The sequence below is a fragment of the Pogona vitticeps genome, chromosome 2 (assembly GCF_051106095.1).
Source record: "Pogona vitticeps strain Pit_001003342236 chromosome 2, PviZW2.1, whole genome shotgun sequence".
NCBI lineage: Eukaryota > Metazoa > Chordata > Lepidosauria > Squamata > Agamidae > Pogona > Pogona vitticeps.
In genome coordinates, this window is record NC_135784.1 from 242,915,833 (window position 1) to 242,932,270 (window position 16,438).

A 16,438-nucleotide genomic window follows, 5' to 3' on the forward strand; every position below is an offset into this window, starting at 1 on the left:
TCTAGCTAAGCATTGCATTTTATTAGGTTGCAGAGAGAGAAAAATATATAAATTGTCCATACTTTTCTGTTTATCTTAAAAATGAACATATCAGCAAATTGCTGTGAATGGAATGCATATACCCTGCTTGTGATAGCTAACACTTAAAGCACAGTCCTAGGTACGTTTAGTCAGAAGTGAGACCCACTGGATAGTATCTTGCCATGTAGCTCCATCGAAACAATGGCTGTGACATCACCAGCTATGGCAGACTTCTGCAATTAAACAGCTCCTTTTCTGCTTTTGGTGTGTGTGAGAGTCATGCACAATGATACCAAAATCACACCCATCCCAAAATCAAGAAATGAACTTCTGAATTAGCAGCAACCTCCTGCAGCCAGTGATGGCATTCCTGTTGTGCAGACAGAGCTACACAACAGGATACTGGCCACTAAATTTAACAGGGCTTAATTATAGGTATGTGGTATAGGACTGCAGTATAAATACAACATTTTGTGCAGAAGGTGCATAAACATGAGTTTTGTCAAATGCTTCATTGTCAAAGCACTACTGTACATTCTTAAATACAGTGTTAAACATGAGAATAAGCAGACTGTGACTGGGCAGGCAAGCAGAGGTGCTAATTTCTAAGTTAGCCGCCACACACGCTGATTCATGAGCTTCCTTAGTGTGAGGTTCTTTTCTCATTCTTTGGAAGCAAGCCCAATAAATCATAACCAGAGAACTTCTATTCAGCAAAGTTACATTAACTTCATCCTGAATGGTTTGGTGGCACATAGTTTTCATGTGCGACATTTAAGTTGCCACCTAGATCCTTCTACTTCCGAAAAGTCACACATTGATAATTTTAGATCTCTGGGTGAAGTCCACTGTTTGAACTCCAGCAAGTTGCAAAATAGTGTTAATAGGCATGTGATCCAACCGGTTCTTGTCCAGGTGCACAAAGTGGATTTCATTACCTGGAAGAAATTAGAAACCAACAACATTGTCTTATTTATTAATTTCTTCGATTTTTATCCCGCCCATCTGTTATATTTTATCCATACAACATACTGCTTCAGCATCACTTTGTTTTTTGGCCCATGTGATCCAGTGCACTGGGTGTTCAGTTTTGATTTGGGACAAGATGGTACATCAGCCATGGATTTACTGCAGCTGCTTTTCAGAGGGCAGAACAGCACATCTTGGAAATCTTTTTTTAATGACTCCCTATCAGTGTAAATTTTCAGACCAGTCATCCAAAAAAGTAACTTCTACAAACTTTGCAAAACATCCCATTTCTAGAGCAATCTTAACTCTAACCCAGGAGGAATAAATGTGTAAAGTAGAAAATTTCCAAACTTAAAATTTCTAAACAGCATTAGAGTGTGCGGGGGAAATCAAGGACTGTTTTACCACCTACGCTTGCATGCCTTTCCCTTATGTTTCACAGATCAAATCATTGCAGACTTCCAAAGAAAACCAATTAAGCTTCCAACCCATCTTAAAAAATGTGAAACCCCAAAATCTTTTGGTCAAAACACAAAACCACTTTTCCACAGACAGCCTCAGCTGGGAGACAAAAAACATTATGTAACATGACCAAAGGGGGAAAAAAAACGATTTTTGTCATGCAGCTTTACCTGGACCTAAAATCAAAGTCCCTCCTTGCTGTGCAGGATCTCCTTGAAAATCAAAGGCAGGGCTTGCCATTGCTCTCCATATGCTTTTAACGCTTCCCGAGAGCCAGTTGGATTTAACGTGAGGGCTGTGCACTAAAAGAAGGGGAAGCATAGCTGGAGTGAGAACCCTGTACATAATGACTTGTAAGTTGAAATCAACAGGCTGAACTGCAAATGCATGTGTGTAGGTTCAGGCTACATGTATTCATGTATCAGAGAACTTGGGGAAAGCATTTTTGTGTGTGCTTATACTGCATAAAATTATCTCTCTCACACACACACACCCCAAAAAAAGAGAGAAGGTGTTCAGGTTTGGGGCTCACTCCAGTGCTGATGGAAAATATTAATGATTCTTCCCTTCTCTAAGACAGCAGTATCGGATATACAGCACCACAATAGGAAATGAGAAAGGAGAAGGGGTATGGAGAGAATGAAATATTGATGCAGAAAAAAAATTGCAGAAAACTTCAAACAGAAGAAGAAAATTAGGGTTTCTCCCTATTTGCAAAGTCATTACTATACTTACTTTTCTTTTACAGAACCTGTGATCACCAGACACAAGACTAACAGCCCAAAAGCTACATAAGTGTACTCTGACATAACTTCTATTCTGCAGTAGGATTCATTTCTTCCTAAGAGGATTTCAGACTGCAGCCTGATTGATACATTATATTGTGCAGTACAATCACTTCTGCAAGAGATTCCTCAACACAGTGGTGGGAAAAGTAGTATGTGAATGAGTTCTTTACGTGAATTGGTGAACTGCAAACCCTAGGGTTCCAAAGTTTGACAGTGTACACATTCAAAGAGGAGGAATCACAGGTACAATATTTGCACACCTGTTGGCCAATGATACATCCCTCTTACACTGGTCTTGCTATTGACATTTTACGACCTAAGCCTTGAACAGCCCTTAAGATTTTCTATACGTATAAAAAGAATTTGCATCTATGTCTATGTAATTTATGATAATAGTTCATCCTTCGTTTTCAGAGATGATCATCCCCATTGGATTCATCATTTAGGGGGGAAAAGAGAAGTGAGTCTAAGATTGAGCAGTATCGTGTTCATGGACACACAGATGACTAACTAGCCCTATATGAGCCTGGAAATGGGAAGGGCACATTAGCTAATCCTGGGCTTGTTGGGCTGTCAGGGAGTTAATTTCTTGCTTTCCCACTTCTCTCTCTTTTTCCTTGATTCTTTTTATTTTAAATTTCTTGGCCCTTTGTTTAACAACATTTTGCCAGACATTTCAGTTCTTTTTCTTTTATGAGTAGATGGTAGGACTGCCTACCTGAAGTAACAGATGTCTCCCCACTTTTCATGCCAAGTGTTTTATAAATTTCCCTCTCAGGATCCACATACATTTCATGAGGATAGCCAGTCAAATTGCAAAATGGCTGCAAAAGACAGTATAAATAAAATATCTGTAGAACATACTATAAGACATTTTCTGCTGCCTGGAAAAGAAAAGCTCGAATTATATCTATGTCTAAATCTATCTATAATATATTTAACGCATATTTAGAAGAGGTGGCTCCTCAAGCATGAAGGACATTTGTTTGACATCATACTTTCCCTCACAACCACCATATCCTGTGTTTAGCTATGCTTTGTTCTGCCATTGTTTGTTGGAAAGTAAACACGGGCTTTTTTTGCAAGTCAGAATGCAAGAGGTATGCATTCCTGAGAAAATCCAATTGTCGGAGGGGAAATGAGAGAAGCTAGGCTTTCCTCTTACCATCCAACTTGACCTATAGAGGGTGCACATTTACTACAGAATAAATCCCATTACACTCATTGGCACTTTCTGCTCAGTAAGGATCATGCTATATAAATACAGTCCTAAGCACAACTGTTTTCAAATTGGTTGGTCTCACTGAAATGAAAAGAGACTTATTTCCAAGTCATTGTATTTAGGATGAGAATATGTATCTAATTCTGAATAATTCAAATTCCATATTTAATATATAGCTACTCCTGAGACTTAAAAATGTGTTATTCAAATAAAGCTTCCCTTAAAATTGATGGGATTTTTTTGTTAAATAAAATAGGCTTTGTTTGCCCTGAAAACCACTTTAAAGCTCAGGGAAAACCACTGTAATTATTAATTTTAAAAAATCTAGTCTAGCAAAACTGAATACTAAGATTTGCTTCTGAGTAAAAATGAACCAGACTGCATGGACTGCATGACATCTCCTAAAACATCTATACTATTTGATTGCCAAGGGATTTGAATTAGTTTAAAATTGCTATGTTAACAGCATAAGCCTATATACTATATAAGCCTATATATTGTATTGGAGCTGAGGCTCCAATACTTTGGCCATCTCATGAGAAGAGGGACTCCCTGGAAAAGACCTTGATGTTGGGAAAGTGTGAAGGCAAAAGGAGAAGGGGACAACAGAGGGTGAGATGGTTGGACAGTGTCATTGAAGCAACCAACATGAATTTGATCAAACTCTGGGAGGCAGTGGAAGACAGAAGGGCCTGGCGTGCTCTGGTCCATGGGGTCACAAAGAGTCGGACACATCTTAACGACTAAACAACAACATTGTATCTCAGCTTGAAAGCAGATTTCCTGGTATGTGTGTATAGAATAAAAGCCTTTAAAAAGTCAGCAAGTCATAAAAAACAGAGAGGCTGAACAATTCCCCTTCTCTTCAATAAAACTGGTAAGCAAAAATTAATCACAATATGAGCAAGCAGCAAAAGGAAACAACAAGAATCTTTGTAGACACTGTATTAGCAAAGGCTTTCACGGTCAGGATCTAATGATTGTTGTGGGTTTTTCGGGCTCTTTGGCCGTGTTCTGAAGGTTGTTCTTCCAGTCCTTTGAAGATGCCGGCCACAGAGACTGGCGAAACGTCAGGAAGAACAATCTTCAGAACACGGCCAAAGAGCCCGAAAAACCCACAACAACCATTTGTAGACATTATTGAACATTTACTAAAGACATGGGGGAAAAGACATACTATGCATGGTACCTAAAAGATGTTTTAGAAAGGCACTAGGCACACATATAAGGTACTAATCCTGCAAAGGCCCTCTCTCCACTATCCACCCAACTCTGAAGATGTGGAAGAAGAACTTCTGAAGAAAATCAGCCGTGATTGTCTACTCAATATATTTATTATGTATTGCATCTCCAGCCTTGCACTGTTATGGGGAAACAGTGAAATTGAACAAAGGTGCATGCCCACATACTCACAGAGAAAGAAGCACTGACTTCAGAATACAAGAAAGGAACATGGGCCTAAATCCCATGTACTGTAACATTGTTATGTGCCATAAATTCAGAACCAACTTACAGAGATGCTAATAAGGCTTTCAAAATAGATTTAAGAAGTGGTTTTAACTATATCCACCCCACTCTCCATGAGTTTCTACAGCCAAGCTGGAGGTTCAAATCCAGAACTCCTAAGCCCTACTCTGTCAAACTACCCACTACACCACATTGGGCATCATTAGCAAAGTAAAAATTCCCACTACCATAGTCATACTGGACGACACTATTGTGAAAGGAGCATGTAGCCATTTCCACAACAAAAATGATGCTGGATACCAATCAGTGGAGGTTGGTGACTCTGATTTCAGGGGATGACTGCAAATTTTAATTTGAACTTTACAGGAACTATTCAAAACGTTGAGCCCATTTTGAAGATAGTGTTCAGCACCTTGATTAGCTCCTGGAATGTTCAGGCTGAACCCAGAACAAACTTACTGTCCCCATAAAATGGGATTCACCAGCTTCCAGTCTGTTGGCTAATAATGAAAATAAGCAACCAGTGCACACTGTGGTGAGAATGTGTTGGGCTACTCCAAGAACATTATTGTTGTTGTTTAGTCATGACCGACTCTTTGTGACCCCATGGACCAGAGCACGCCAGGCCCTCCTGTCTTCCACTGTCTCCCGGAGTTGGGTCAAATTCATGTTCATAGCTTCGATGACACTGTCCAACCTTCTCATCCTCTGTCGTCCCCTTCTCCTCCAGCCTTCACACCTTCCTAACATCACGTCTTTTCCAGGGAAAGTAATGTGTATTATTAAATACATGCTAATCACATTTCTGCTTGTACTTGTTCACTGATATACTACTTGATACAATAAAGTGTCAGTTTAAACTGAAATATATATTCCTACTTACCTTAATATGGTGGTGTGATGATTGCCCAATAACTATAAGTTTGACATTTGCATCCTAAAATAACAACAACAACATATTAGGGATATACATCTCAAAGCTGTTCCCATAACTTAAGACTACTTGATCGCTGTGCCAACATTAAGCTTGACTAAGAAACAGTGCAACACTGCTGTGATTCAAAATTTGAAAGTTTGCTAGCAATTTACAATGAAGTTAAACCAGTATTAGAGGCAGATATTAGCACAACTGCATTTGGACTGCAAAGTCAATTCTATAACATTATTGATTAATTAGTTTTTTTAAAAAATTGATTTTTTGTTGTGGTGTGGAAGGGATCCCAGATTCTTGAGTGCTGTGCCAACAAATTGTAAGTATTGGCAAGTTCTATCGAGCTGGAAAGTCCTCAAGTACAGAAGACTGGCAATAGTCTGCAGGTTTGCCATTCAAAGACCAACCCACTAATATAGAGAGAGGTTCATCACCTAAAAGTTGACCACCAACCAACAAGCTGACCACAATACCCATGGACACAATGACAATGCACTGGTAAAGGGACCAATGAAAGAAGATTTTCAAACTACTCAATGTCAAAATGCACATGACAGGATCATTAAGTCAAGACATTCACAGAATTTTGTAGCTGGAAGGGACTCAAGGGTCATGAAGTCCATCTTCCTGTCAAAGGACAAAATTGTCAAACAAGCCATTTCACCTGGTAAACCAGATTAAAAGGTTAGATGTAGCGATTACTCCACTGGTTTAGTTGACAAACCAGCTATCATTTGGATCTTCCTCATTTCAGCTGTCTGCTATTTCCCTTTACTGTAATAGAGCAACGGGTGGACAAAATGGCTGCTCCAATAGCTCAGATTAAATCACTGGCTACCACTTGGCTCCCCTCTGCACTGTCTACATTCCAGATGATAGTTATGAAATTATGGATGCCGCTGGCTCTTTTTTCCATAAGGAAATAACATGTAAAAGCAGAGAGTGTGGCAAGCACATTAAAGTGTATTGTACCTCAATTACTGTCTTTGTCAACTTCTATGAACTAGAGGCAAAAGACTGCAGTACAGAGCCTTTTCTGTTACATACTTTCTACTACACTAAAGTAAGTCACAACCAGAAGAGACTACTCTGAATCAATGGAATTTATGCAGGAGCTGACTCACCAAATCCCCACTTATTCAATGGGCTCACTCTAGTGCAGTTACATAGGCTAAGCAACAGGATTTCAGCCAATTTTTCACTATACTTTCAAACATAAAACTTTTTTAAAAACTTACTTGTAAATATTTCTTAGGAATTTTGCCCAGGTCCTCCACATATTCCTTACAAACGTAACACAAGAAATGCTGAAAAGAGATAATTAGAGATGTCAGGAGATATAACTGTAATAAAATTATTATGTTTCAAAATGAATAATGAGTGAGAATGTGTAATTCAAAATATATAATGAAAGTGGACAATAGGGAAATACACTAGAGCTTAAATTGGGTTGGGGGGGATAGAAATCCCTTTAAGGTGGAAGTTTTGATGCACATTGAGAGGCTTTACTGGTTTTCATTCTTGTTTCCTAAAATATCAAAGCATCCGAAACAAAGAGAAGATAAAAGTACTATGTTGTATTCATTGAGCATGTGTGTCCATGTGTTGGTGAAATACAGTGGTGCCTCGCTTAACGAGCGCACCGTTTAACGAAGAATCCGTATAGCGATCCCTTTTTGGGGATCGCTATACGGATCTGCCCCAATCGCCGCACTCGCTTTGCGACGATTGGGGCGTCCGGCGGCCATTTTGGAGCCGCCGAACAGCTGATCGGCGGCTCCAAAATGGCCGCCGGACGCGAAAACATCGCTGGAGGGGTAAGTTTGGACGCTTATTGGAACGCATTAAACTAAGTTTAATGCATTCCAATAGGCTTTCCTTGCCCGCACAGCGATGTTTTCGTATAGCGAAGGTTAATCCGGAACGGATTAACCTCGCTATACGGGGCACCACTGTACTGTGGAAGTGATATGAAAACATACTCATATAACATGCAATTAATTTACTGGGAGATTTTTAAAAAGAATGGCAGAAAACCCATGTCCATCTGATGTTGCTGGAAGGTAACAGACATAACAATGTGGTCCCAGGGAGTAGGAAACGTTTTATTACTGATAGGGAAATGGCAGGCAGGCTCAGAAGGAATACTGTTATTTGTGGAGGAGGCTCTTGAGAGTCCCATGGACTGCAAGGAGAACAGACCTATCAATTCTAAAGGAAATCAAGCCTGAGTGATCACTGGAAGGACAGATCCTGAAGCTGAAGCTCCAATACTTTGGCCATCTCATGAGAAGAGAAGACTCCCTGGAAAAGACGTTGATGTCAGGAAATAAATAAATAAATAAATAAATAAATAAATAAATAAATAAATAAATAAATAAAGTGTGAAGGAAGGAGGAGAAGGGGACAACAGAGGATGAGATGGTTGGACAGTGTCATAGAAGCGACCAACATGAATTTGACCCAACTCCGGGAGGCAGTGGAAGACAGGAGGGCCTGGCGTGCTCTGGTCCATGGGGTCACGAAGAGCCCGACACAACTAAACAACAAACTCAAAGTATACACTCACTGTAGGTGGTTAGAATTATGCACCATATAAGGTTCTTCTATGAGGGGGGAAAAGCCCTTCTCCTGGCTCATCTTGGAAATCTGCCAACCGAATGACCTGCAGACAGAACTTCTTTGCCATCTAAGATCTGCCAACAGAAAAGTTGAAAAGGATGCAGAGAAGGGGCAGAATGAGGGAGAAGCCCAGTGAGAGCAAAGCCAAATCGCTTCAGATCCAGGGTCATTTGCCAGCATAGGATCTCAACCAACACCTCGCCCGTGCGTATTTCTATTTACTCGAAAGTAAGCCCTACTGATGTCAGCAAGCCTTCCCAGCAAGTCAAGCCTCAAGGTTAGGTCCACACAACTCCTCCTGCTCCCAAGGGGAGTTCCCTGCGACTCGCACCCAAACACGTGGACAAAGAAAGGCGCGCCCCCCCCCCCCCGCCGCCTCTTTCACAGTCTTGGACGTCGGTGCTCGTTGGTGGCCGTTCACACGTCCTGTTTACAAGAGGAGTCTGGGGAACACAGCTCCTCAGCCTGGATTCCTTTCAGCAACTTTCAGGCTCTGTGTGCACGTGTAACGCTCCGGCATCCTAAAGTGAAATATTTGCTCACCCGTAAACGAAACTAGAGCGTTTTTATTTTAAAACTAATGTCAGGCGATCGTTCGGGAGGTCTGGCCCAGGCCGGGCGTGGCGGAGCCACGTCGCTCACCCGCACAAACACCACGATCGCCTTCCGCTCCTTGTAGAGGCTCCCGAAGGGAAGGGCTTTCCCAGCGGCGTCCACCACCAGACACCGGGCGGCGTCGCGGAGTTCCGCGGGCTCTTCTCCCGGCGGCCTCCAAGGGCTTTGGTCCCCGATCTGCCGCGTGACCGGCGCCGCCGCCGCCACGGCCCTCTCGGCCGGGGTTCCCGTCGCTCGCCCGGCCATGTCCGCCCTGGCCAGCCTGAGCGGACCTTCGAAAGGAAGTCTGAAGCCCTCCACTCACGCCCGGGCAAGCGAAATCCGCCACCCGTAGGAGCGGCAAACCCGGAGGCCGCGGAACTCGAGCATGGGAGAGGTGGCTGGCGGGCAGGCGGGCGGGAAGGAAGGCTTTCGTTGCTTCCTTCAGCTCGGAAGAGGCAAATTGCGTCGTTACATCTTTACTAACTTCCGCGCAGCGTTATTCCCCGCCTCTTCTCCCGGTGGTAACGCACTACAGAGGCCGAAACTTCACTTTGGGATTCCGGATTCCGGGCTCCCCTCAAATGGCAGTTTATTGTCGAGCTTCCGTCGTTGTAGCCGCTCTTCCTTGCATTTGCCCCCCCCTCCCCGATTTAAAAGTTTCTCTTGTTTTGACTGCCTTATGGTCTCGAGGCTGAATCTTGGCCGAACCACGAACCCGGCCGAACCGTCATTTTGGCGGTTCGTATCCCCCGCCCTAGTCTATCTCTTAAAGATTATCTGTGAGGCCTGTTGCTGGCCTCAGCTGTCTTGTTCGACAAGGGTGCCTTCCTGTTTTGTGAAAACTGTGTTGGCTGTTCAACAAAGCCGTGGCCGTGGTTTGTATCCACACGTGGAAAAACCAGCTACACTGTGTTAGGCGGGATCAGATTCGTCCTTATTTATGAGATTCAGAGTTTCGGGTCAGCAGTTACAGGCAGACAACGCCACGGCCTGCATTTGAGAGCAGGGAGAAATAACATTTCAAAGAAAGGAAGGGGAAGTTATTAAGGAGAAATGCTACCCATTTGGAGTAAAGAATGGCATATCAAAGTCACAATTTAAAACTCATTTCCCCATGTTTTATGTGTATGGGGGTGTGCAGAAGTCACCAAAGAATCACTATTTTTTAGTTACATTAATAAAGGGGAGGTGGTTTTGTAAACAGTTATGTAATGAATTGTGTTCCTTTTTTAAAAAAATGAGAATAACTGTTATTCTTTGTAGATCAGAGGTTATTCTCTGATTTCCTCTTTAGGAGTGCATTAGGAACTTGTGGTCCATGTACTGGAGCTAAGGGCAGAAATGTGCAATAGGTGTGAGAATCAAGAGAGGCAGTGTGAAGTAGCGTATGGGGCATTAGCCCACGACTCAGAAGAGCTGGATTTTAATAAGCCTGTCTTGGCCATAGAAACTTTCTGGCGGGCAGGAGTGGTAGAACTTCTTAAAATTCTCACATAACCATGAAAACTATAAGGTTTGCAGTAAGTCAGAAGTGACTTGATGACAACATAACAACAATAACATTTGAATTACAGAAGAAGGTACCTCTCCACATTTTTAAATCAATGCCAGCATTTTGAAGGAGTTGTTATTGCTAGGCAATTGGGAGTCAGAAATCTTTGCCAAATCTTTGCTGCCTTCAGTCTTTCAAAAGCTGACCAGTACGTCCCTAGTTTCCTCATACCAGCCAGAGTTCTCCAGAATCTTGGGTAAATTTCTCTCTGCTTTAACTGTACTTTATATTTGGGACTTCATGCAGTGGCTGGATAGCTTAGTGAGTTAGGTATCTGGCTATGGAGTAAGAGATTAAGATTTTGATTCCCTGAAAAGCCTGAAAAGGGTCACTATAACTCAGAATTTACCTGATGGCATATAACAACAACAATAGTTACAGAGGTAGGGAACTAGTGACCACCCCAAATTTGCTGAATTACAAGAGATATAGGGCTCACTGTTTTATTCTAGATTGTAGGAACCCTCCCCCCCCCACATACCCACATTTTATGTAATAAACAATAATTGTGTATTGTCAAGCCAATTCCAATTTATGGTGGCCATCTGTCTCTCTCCCCCCCCCCCCATATAAAGTAATCAGGATGATTTCTTATTATCCTGGGGGCTGTTCAATTTGCCCAGGGCCATACAGGCTGACTCTTGTCCTGAAAGGCACACTAGGGAATCACACTCATGACCACTAAGTGCTCCAACTCAGTGAGATATCCAGACAGATTTTATGTCATTACCCAACTTTAATAAACGTGAGTACTGTGTGACTATGGTAGAACACCAAAGCCCCAACATAAAGTGGTAACATCACTGTCACATGTATGAATAATCATTGTCCTTTGTTCCAACTGCAGGTGAAATATTTGATTGGTAAAATGCTTCCGATCCTTGACCTAATGTATGCCCCATAGATTCTTGTCTGATCGATTTCATTTATAGCCTGTCTGTCTTCTAATGCAGGGGCACAAACTAGCTTAGTAAACCTTTTTTTTTTATGAGAAATAAATTATAACATGAAAATGCAATTAAATATTAATTGTAATGTTCTTCTGACAACAGATGAAAACTCCTTTTAAAGGCAGGCTAATCAGCCATTGAATGGGACAGAATGAAGGAGAGTTACTGTGGAGTGCTTACTTTATGTTTATTGTAGAAATGAAGCCTATAAATAACAGAAATAAATGCATAATAGACATTTTGTTATTGTTTTAATGTACTGTCAAGTTCCTTTCCATTCATGGTGACCATCCTAGGGGTTTTCTTGATGTGTAAGGTGTTTTAAGGAGTTGTTTATTGTTGCTACCCCTCCCATGACTTTCCATGGCTGAACACAAACTTGAATGCAGGTCTCTAGAGTCCTAATCTGATATTCTGCCCACTACACTACACTGGCTCGGTAGATGACTAAATTAGAACAACTAAAAATATTTCAAATACTGTACAATGTAAAAGATTGGCGTCCCCATGAAAAGCACCTTTCTCTGCAGCCCATAGCCGCCTAGAGTGGGCTGGCAGTCCAGATAGGCGGGGTATGAATCAAATAAATCAAATAAATAAATAAATTTCAAAAACGTGGCTGAAGAGAATGGTCATTACTTAGTAGCAAAAAGATGGGGCAAACCAGCCTGCCATGGAAAGGAGCTCAAAAAGGCCCTCTCTCAAGTCCTCGTGAGAGAATGGCCTCTCCTGAATATCTTAAAAGTAGGGAAGCTTATGTTAGGGGATTTTTTTTGGGTGGACTACATTTCCCTTCTCGTTAGTAGACGTTACTGAAAATTCACTAAAGGCATGAGAAAACAAGACATGCTTTGCCTGATGTCTAAAAGAAGCTTTAAAAAAAGCACTGGGGATGCACTTCGGATGTCAAGCCTGCAAAGGCCCTCTCTCTGACAGCCATTCTCCTCAATAAAACTGAATAACGAGTGCTACATGATTTCTGTTTCTGCACTTGGACATATTCATTTCAGTACCATATTTGCCCCTTAGATGCGACAGCTGTTGCTTCTTGTGTGAAGAATAGAATGGTACAACATTGTATTTAAAAAGTCAGTGTTTGTCTCTACATTGGACATTATAATCTGTTCTGTAAAGTTTTCTGCTGATGTTAAAAACCACATGTTATATCAAAAGTCAGTGGTGCTCATGTATCATTTCACCACCTAGCCATCTCCCAGCAAGCTGCAGCCCATAGAAAGCAAAGCTAATGCTTTTGTCTTTGTTAACATCAGTATAAATATCAATAATGCAATTTCGGATATCAATCAAGTATGGTGCATAGATAGATTTTTCTCATTCTGAATCTCCATCCAAAATTATTTAGTTCTCTATTCAATTTAAGTCCTGCCTTATTCCTAACCAAGGGATCCAGAGCAGCTTACACCAATATCAAAGCAGCTAAGCTAAATGACATTATTAAAAAGCAATCATATTACTTATTCATCCTAGTGAATAAAAACCTATTTAAAGCAATCTAAAAGCACAAATTAAAAGATATTTTAAAAATACAATTTCCCATTAAAATTTCTTTCATAGCAACCAGTTACTTAAAACCTGTGTATAAAGAAAGAAGGGCACCAAGAAGGGGCCAGTCTAGCTTTCCAGAAGCTGGGATCAGCCACTGAGAAGCCTTCTCATGGGCCCTCACAAGGTGGTTCTCTGAGGGTGGCGAAACCAAGAAAAAGGCCTTCACTGAAGATCGTAAAATCAGTGAAAGCTCGGATGGGGAGACGCACACTACATAGCCTTAGCTCAAGTAATTTAGGCCTTTATAGGCCAAAAGCAGGACTTCTAATTGTGTCTTGAAACAACCAGTAGCTATTGTGACAAGAAACCATTCCATCTACAGCTCTGGCCTTTTCACTGTTTAGCCAGGTTTTCAGATAGATTAATTGCCAAAGCAACAGGAAATTCCTCAAGAGCCATCAGGAAACCATTCAAATCTGGCATTTTTCCTGAGATGGATGATGATCCGCTCCCCACTCCTATGGAGACTGTAAGTTGCAGAGAGTTGGAAGCCTACCAGCTAATGATCTGTCCTTGACAGGGAATTACTCCACACCCAGATCACAAGCATTCTGCTGAATTAAAAACAAAAACAAATAAAAATAAAAAAAACAGGCTCAGAGTGTGATCTGTAGCATGAGTGGGGCCAGCTACCACTTGGGACAGACCAATGGTCATCATGAACCACCTGAAGTCCTTAGTCACTCCTGTCAAGGCTGTCTCAGCAGGGGCATAGAAGTGCCTCAGTATAAACAGCCAGGGGCTGGATCTATATGCTGGAAAAATGCCAAAGTAGATTAAGAGATTTCTGTATTGACACCATATAGTACACACTTTTCCTGTAGTTCTAGAGTTAATATGTACAGTGTACATATAGTAAAAATGGGGCATTTTCAACCCAAGCCTATCCAGGCTGTTTGAAGTGGGGGAAAGATGAGAGACAACTAACATTCAGTTGCCCTCCTCTCTTGCATGGAATCTGTAGCTTCTCCTCCTCTCCATAAAGTAAGGCCCCACACTTAGGCAGGAGAAACCAGATGCTCAGGTACAGGATAGGTGGTACCTGTAGTACCTGTGAGAAGAATTTAGGTGTCCTGGTGGACCACCGCCTAAGGATGAGTCAGCAGTGTGCTGTAGCTGCCAAGAAAGCCAACACAGTCCTAGGCTGCATGAATGGGGATGGCATCAAGATCATGGGAAGTGATAGTACCACAGTATACCGTGCTGGTGAGGCTACACTTGGAGTTCTGTGTCCAGTTCTGAACTAGGTATGTGTAGCTTAATGAAGAGAAGACTGAGGAGAGACATGATAGTGGTCTTCCAATATCTGAAGGACTGCCACAGAGAAGAAGGCATTGAGTTATACTCCATTGCACCTGAAGGTAAGATAAGAACCAGTGGGTAGAAACTCATCAGAGGATAGATCCAACCTGGAAATAAGGAAGAATTTACTGACAGTGAGAACCATTAAGCAGTAGAACAGCTTGCCTCCTGATGTTCTGGGTGCCCCATTGCTGGAGGTTTTCAAGAAAAGGTTGGACAGCCATCTGTCTGGGATGGCATGAGGTCTCCTGTCATGGGCTGGGGGTCGGCCTAGATGACCTCCACGGTCCCTTCCAACCCTACGACGATTCTATGATTCTATATGTCCCTGATCCAGTATAGTTCTGATGACTACTCTCTGTTTCCCTTCCTCACTCTTCCTCTTACATCCCTTCACTTGCAGAAGTCAACCTTAAACTGCAACAGATATTTAAATAAACAGAAGGAGGCAAGGAAATAAACAACTGTTGCCATTCCCTTCAGATGGCAGCACCCTTGGACTGTGCAGCTTGCCCTAAGCTACAAAGGTTGACTCTTATCCTAGGTGGCACAGTGGGGAATTGAAATTCTAACCCATTCACTGAACTATCCAGTGAGCTCAGATGTATTGCACTGAAATTAAAATATTTGCAGGGGAAATCCATTTTAATCATCCGTATTTGAGGTCGAAAAGTCTGTAGGTCGAGTCTCCATTGACCTATAATGCATTGAAAACCAATTAATCCGTAACCGGCCATTTTTGTTCCGTTTTTGTTTCATTTTGGGTTTTTTCTGGTCTGTAAGTCGATTCTCCAGCTGCAAGTCGAGCCTAAATTTTGCAGCCAGAGAAGTCTGTAACTCGAAAAGTCAGTAAGTCGAGCCGTCTGTAAGTCAAGGGTCGCTGTATATTACCAAGTTATTAATTCTAAGTTATTAATATATAAGATAGTCAGTATTTTATTTTAATAATCTCTCTCTCTCTCTCTCTCTCTTTTGACAACCCTCATTCCTGTCCCATAAAAAATGATACTGTGCTCCAGACGTCGCAGAGTTTCTTTCTGCCAGCTTAACTTCATGCAATGTGTTTGTGTCTCTGGTCTGGAAGAAGCTTGGACTGTCTGTTAACAGCCCCCTTCCTGCATTCTTCTGCTGGTAGATCTTAGTCAGCAGATCTTATTTCAGATTGCTTTGTCAGCACATCTCTGAGATCATCAGGCAGATGAAGGAATGGTGATAACTATCCCCTTAAGTATCTTTACTTGCTCTGAATCTTCAGCATGAGACTGGCTAACATCTGACTTAATATGTAGCTGCAGAAAAATGGAGGAAATTGTATATAATTGAGTTATGTGGACACCTCGTCCATGGATTCAGTGGGGCTCCTTGGTGTCTACAGTCTCAGTTGTGATTGGTGGTGGGGCAGAAGGTACAACAACCAATGATGGGAGGAGCCAGGGATGACAGTTAAAGCTAGGGGGGAGTGGGTACATGTGCATGCACTCACAGACAGAGGCACTCAAACAAATATTCCCTCATCACCAAACCATTTGTTCACTCTACACTTCACCTGTAGGACAGAAAAATACACCTTTCCTCCATATTAGAAATGTTCCTCCCTGCTGCTGATTTATTCATCTCTTTGACACACATAGTGTGAGGCCAGAGATTTACCTCAAAAGAGGCCTTCTGCCTCTGGGCAGGGCCAAATGGACCAGCTGGAGTTAGGTTGAGCCTGAGGTAAGGTAGTGCTGCGCTGGCTCTCTGGCACCATCTGGCTCTGGTTGGGCCTGATCTTAGGCGGCTGGGTATAATATTGTGGCCTTAATTCCAGGTGGCAGAAGCTGCAATTGTAATACAAATGATGGCTGTTCTTATAATAAAATGAGATTTTGTGCCAATTATTTTCAGTATATCTGCAAATGGCCAGAGGACATGCAAAGCATTCTGTGCAACGCAACTTTGCAGATTGACCACTTGGTGTCAGAGGTGTATTCTGTTCTTGCTACTCAA

The 16,438-nt window shown here is 42.0% G+C and overlaps 1 protein-coding gene across 2 annotated transcripts; it reads right to left on the minus strand.

Moving 5' to 3' along the window:
- On the minus strand, window positions 1-14,011 carry PRXL2C (peroxiredoxin like 2C). 2 transcript variants are annotated; one of them, XM_020803296.3, is made up of 6 exons: window positions 9,125-14,011; window positions 7,099-7,167; window positions 5,813-5,866; window positions 2,959-3,064; window positions 1,623-1,754; window positions 1-959 (listed from the first exon to the last, which is right to left on the minus strand). In XM_020803296.3, the coding sequence occupies exons 1-6, from the start codon at window positions 9,341-9,343 to the stop codon at window positions 832-834; spliced, it is 708 nt and encodes a 235-aa protein (XP_020658955.3). In that variant the 5' UTR covers window positions 9,344-14,011; the 3' UTR covers window positions 1-831. The 2 variants fall into 2 exon arrangements, with proteins under 2 accessions (XP_020658955.3, XP_020658956.3); XM_020803297.3 differs by lacking the exon at window positions 1,623-1,754.
- Between the last annotated feature and the right edge of the window lie 2,427 nt (window positions 14,012-16,438).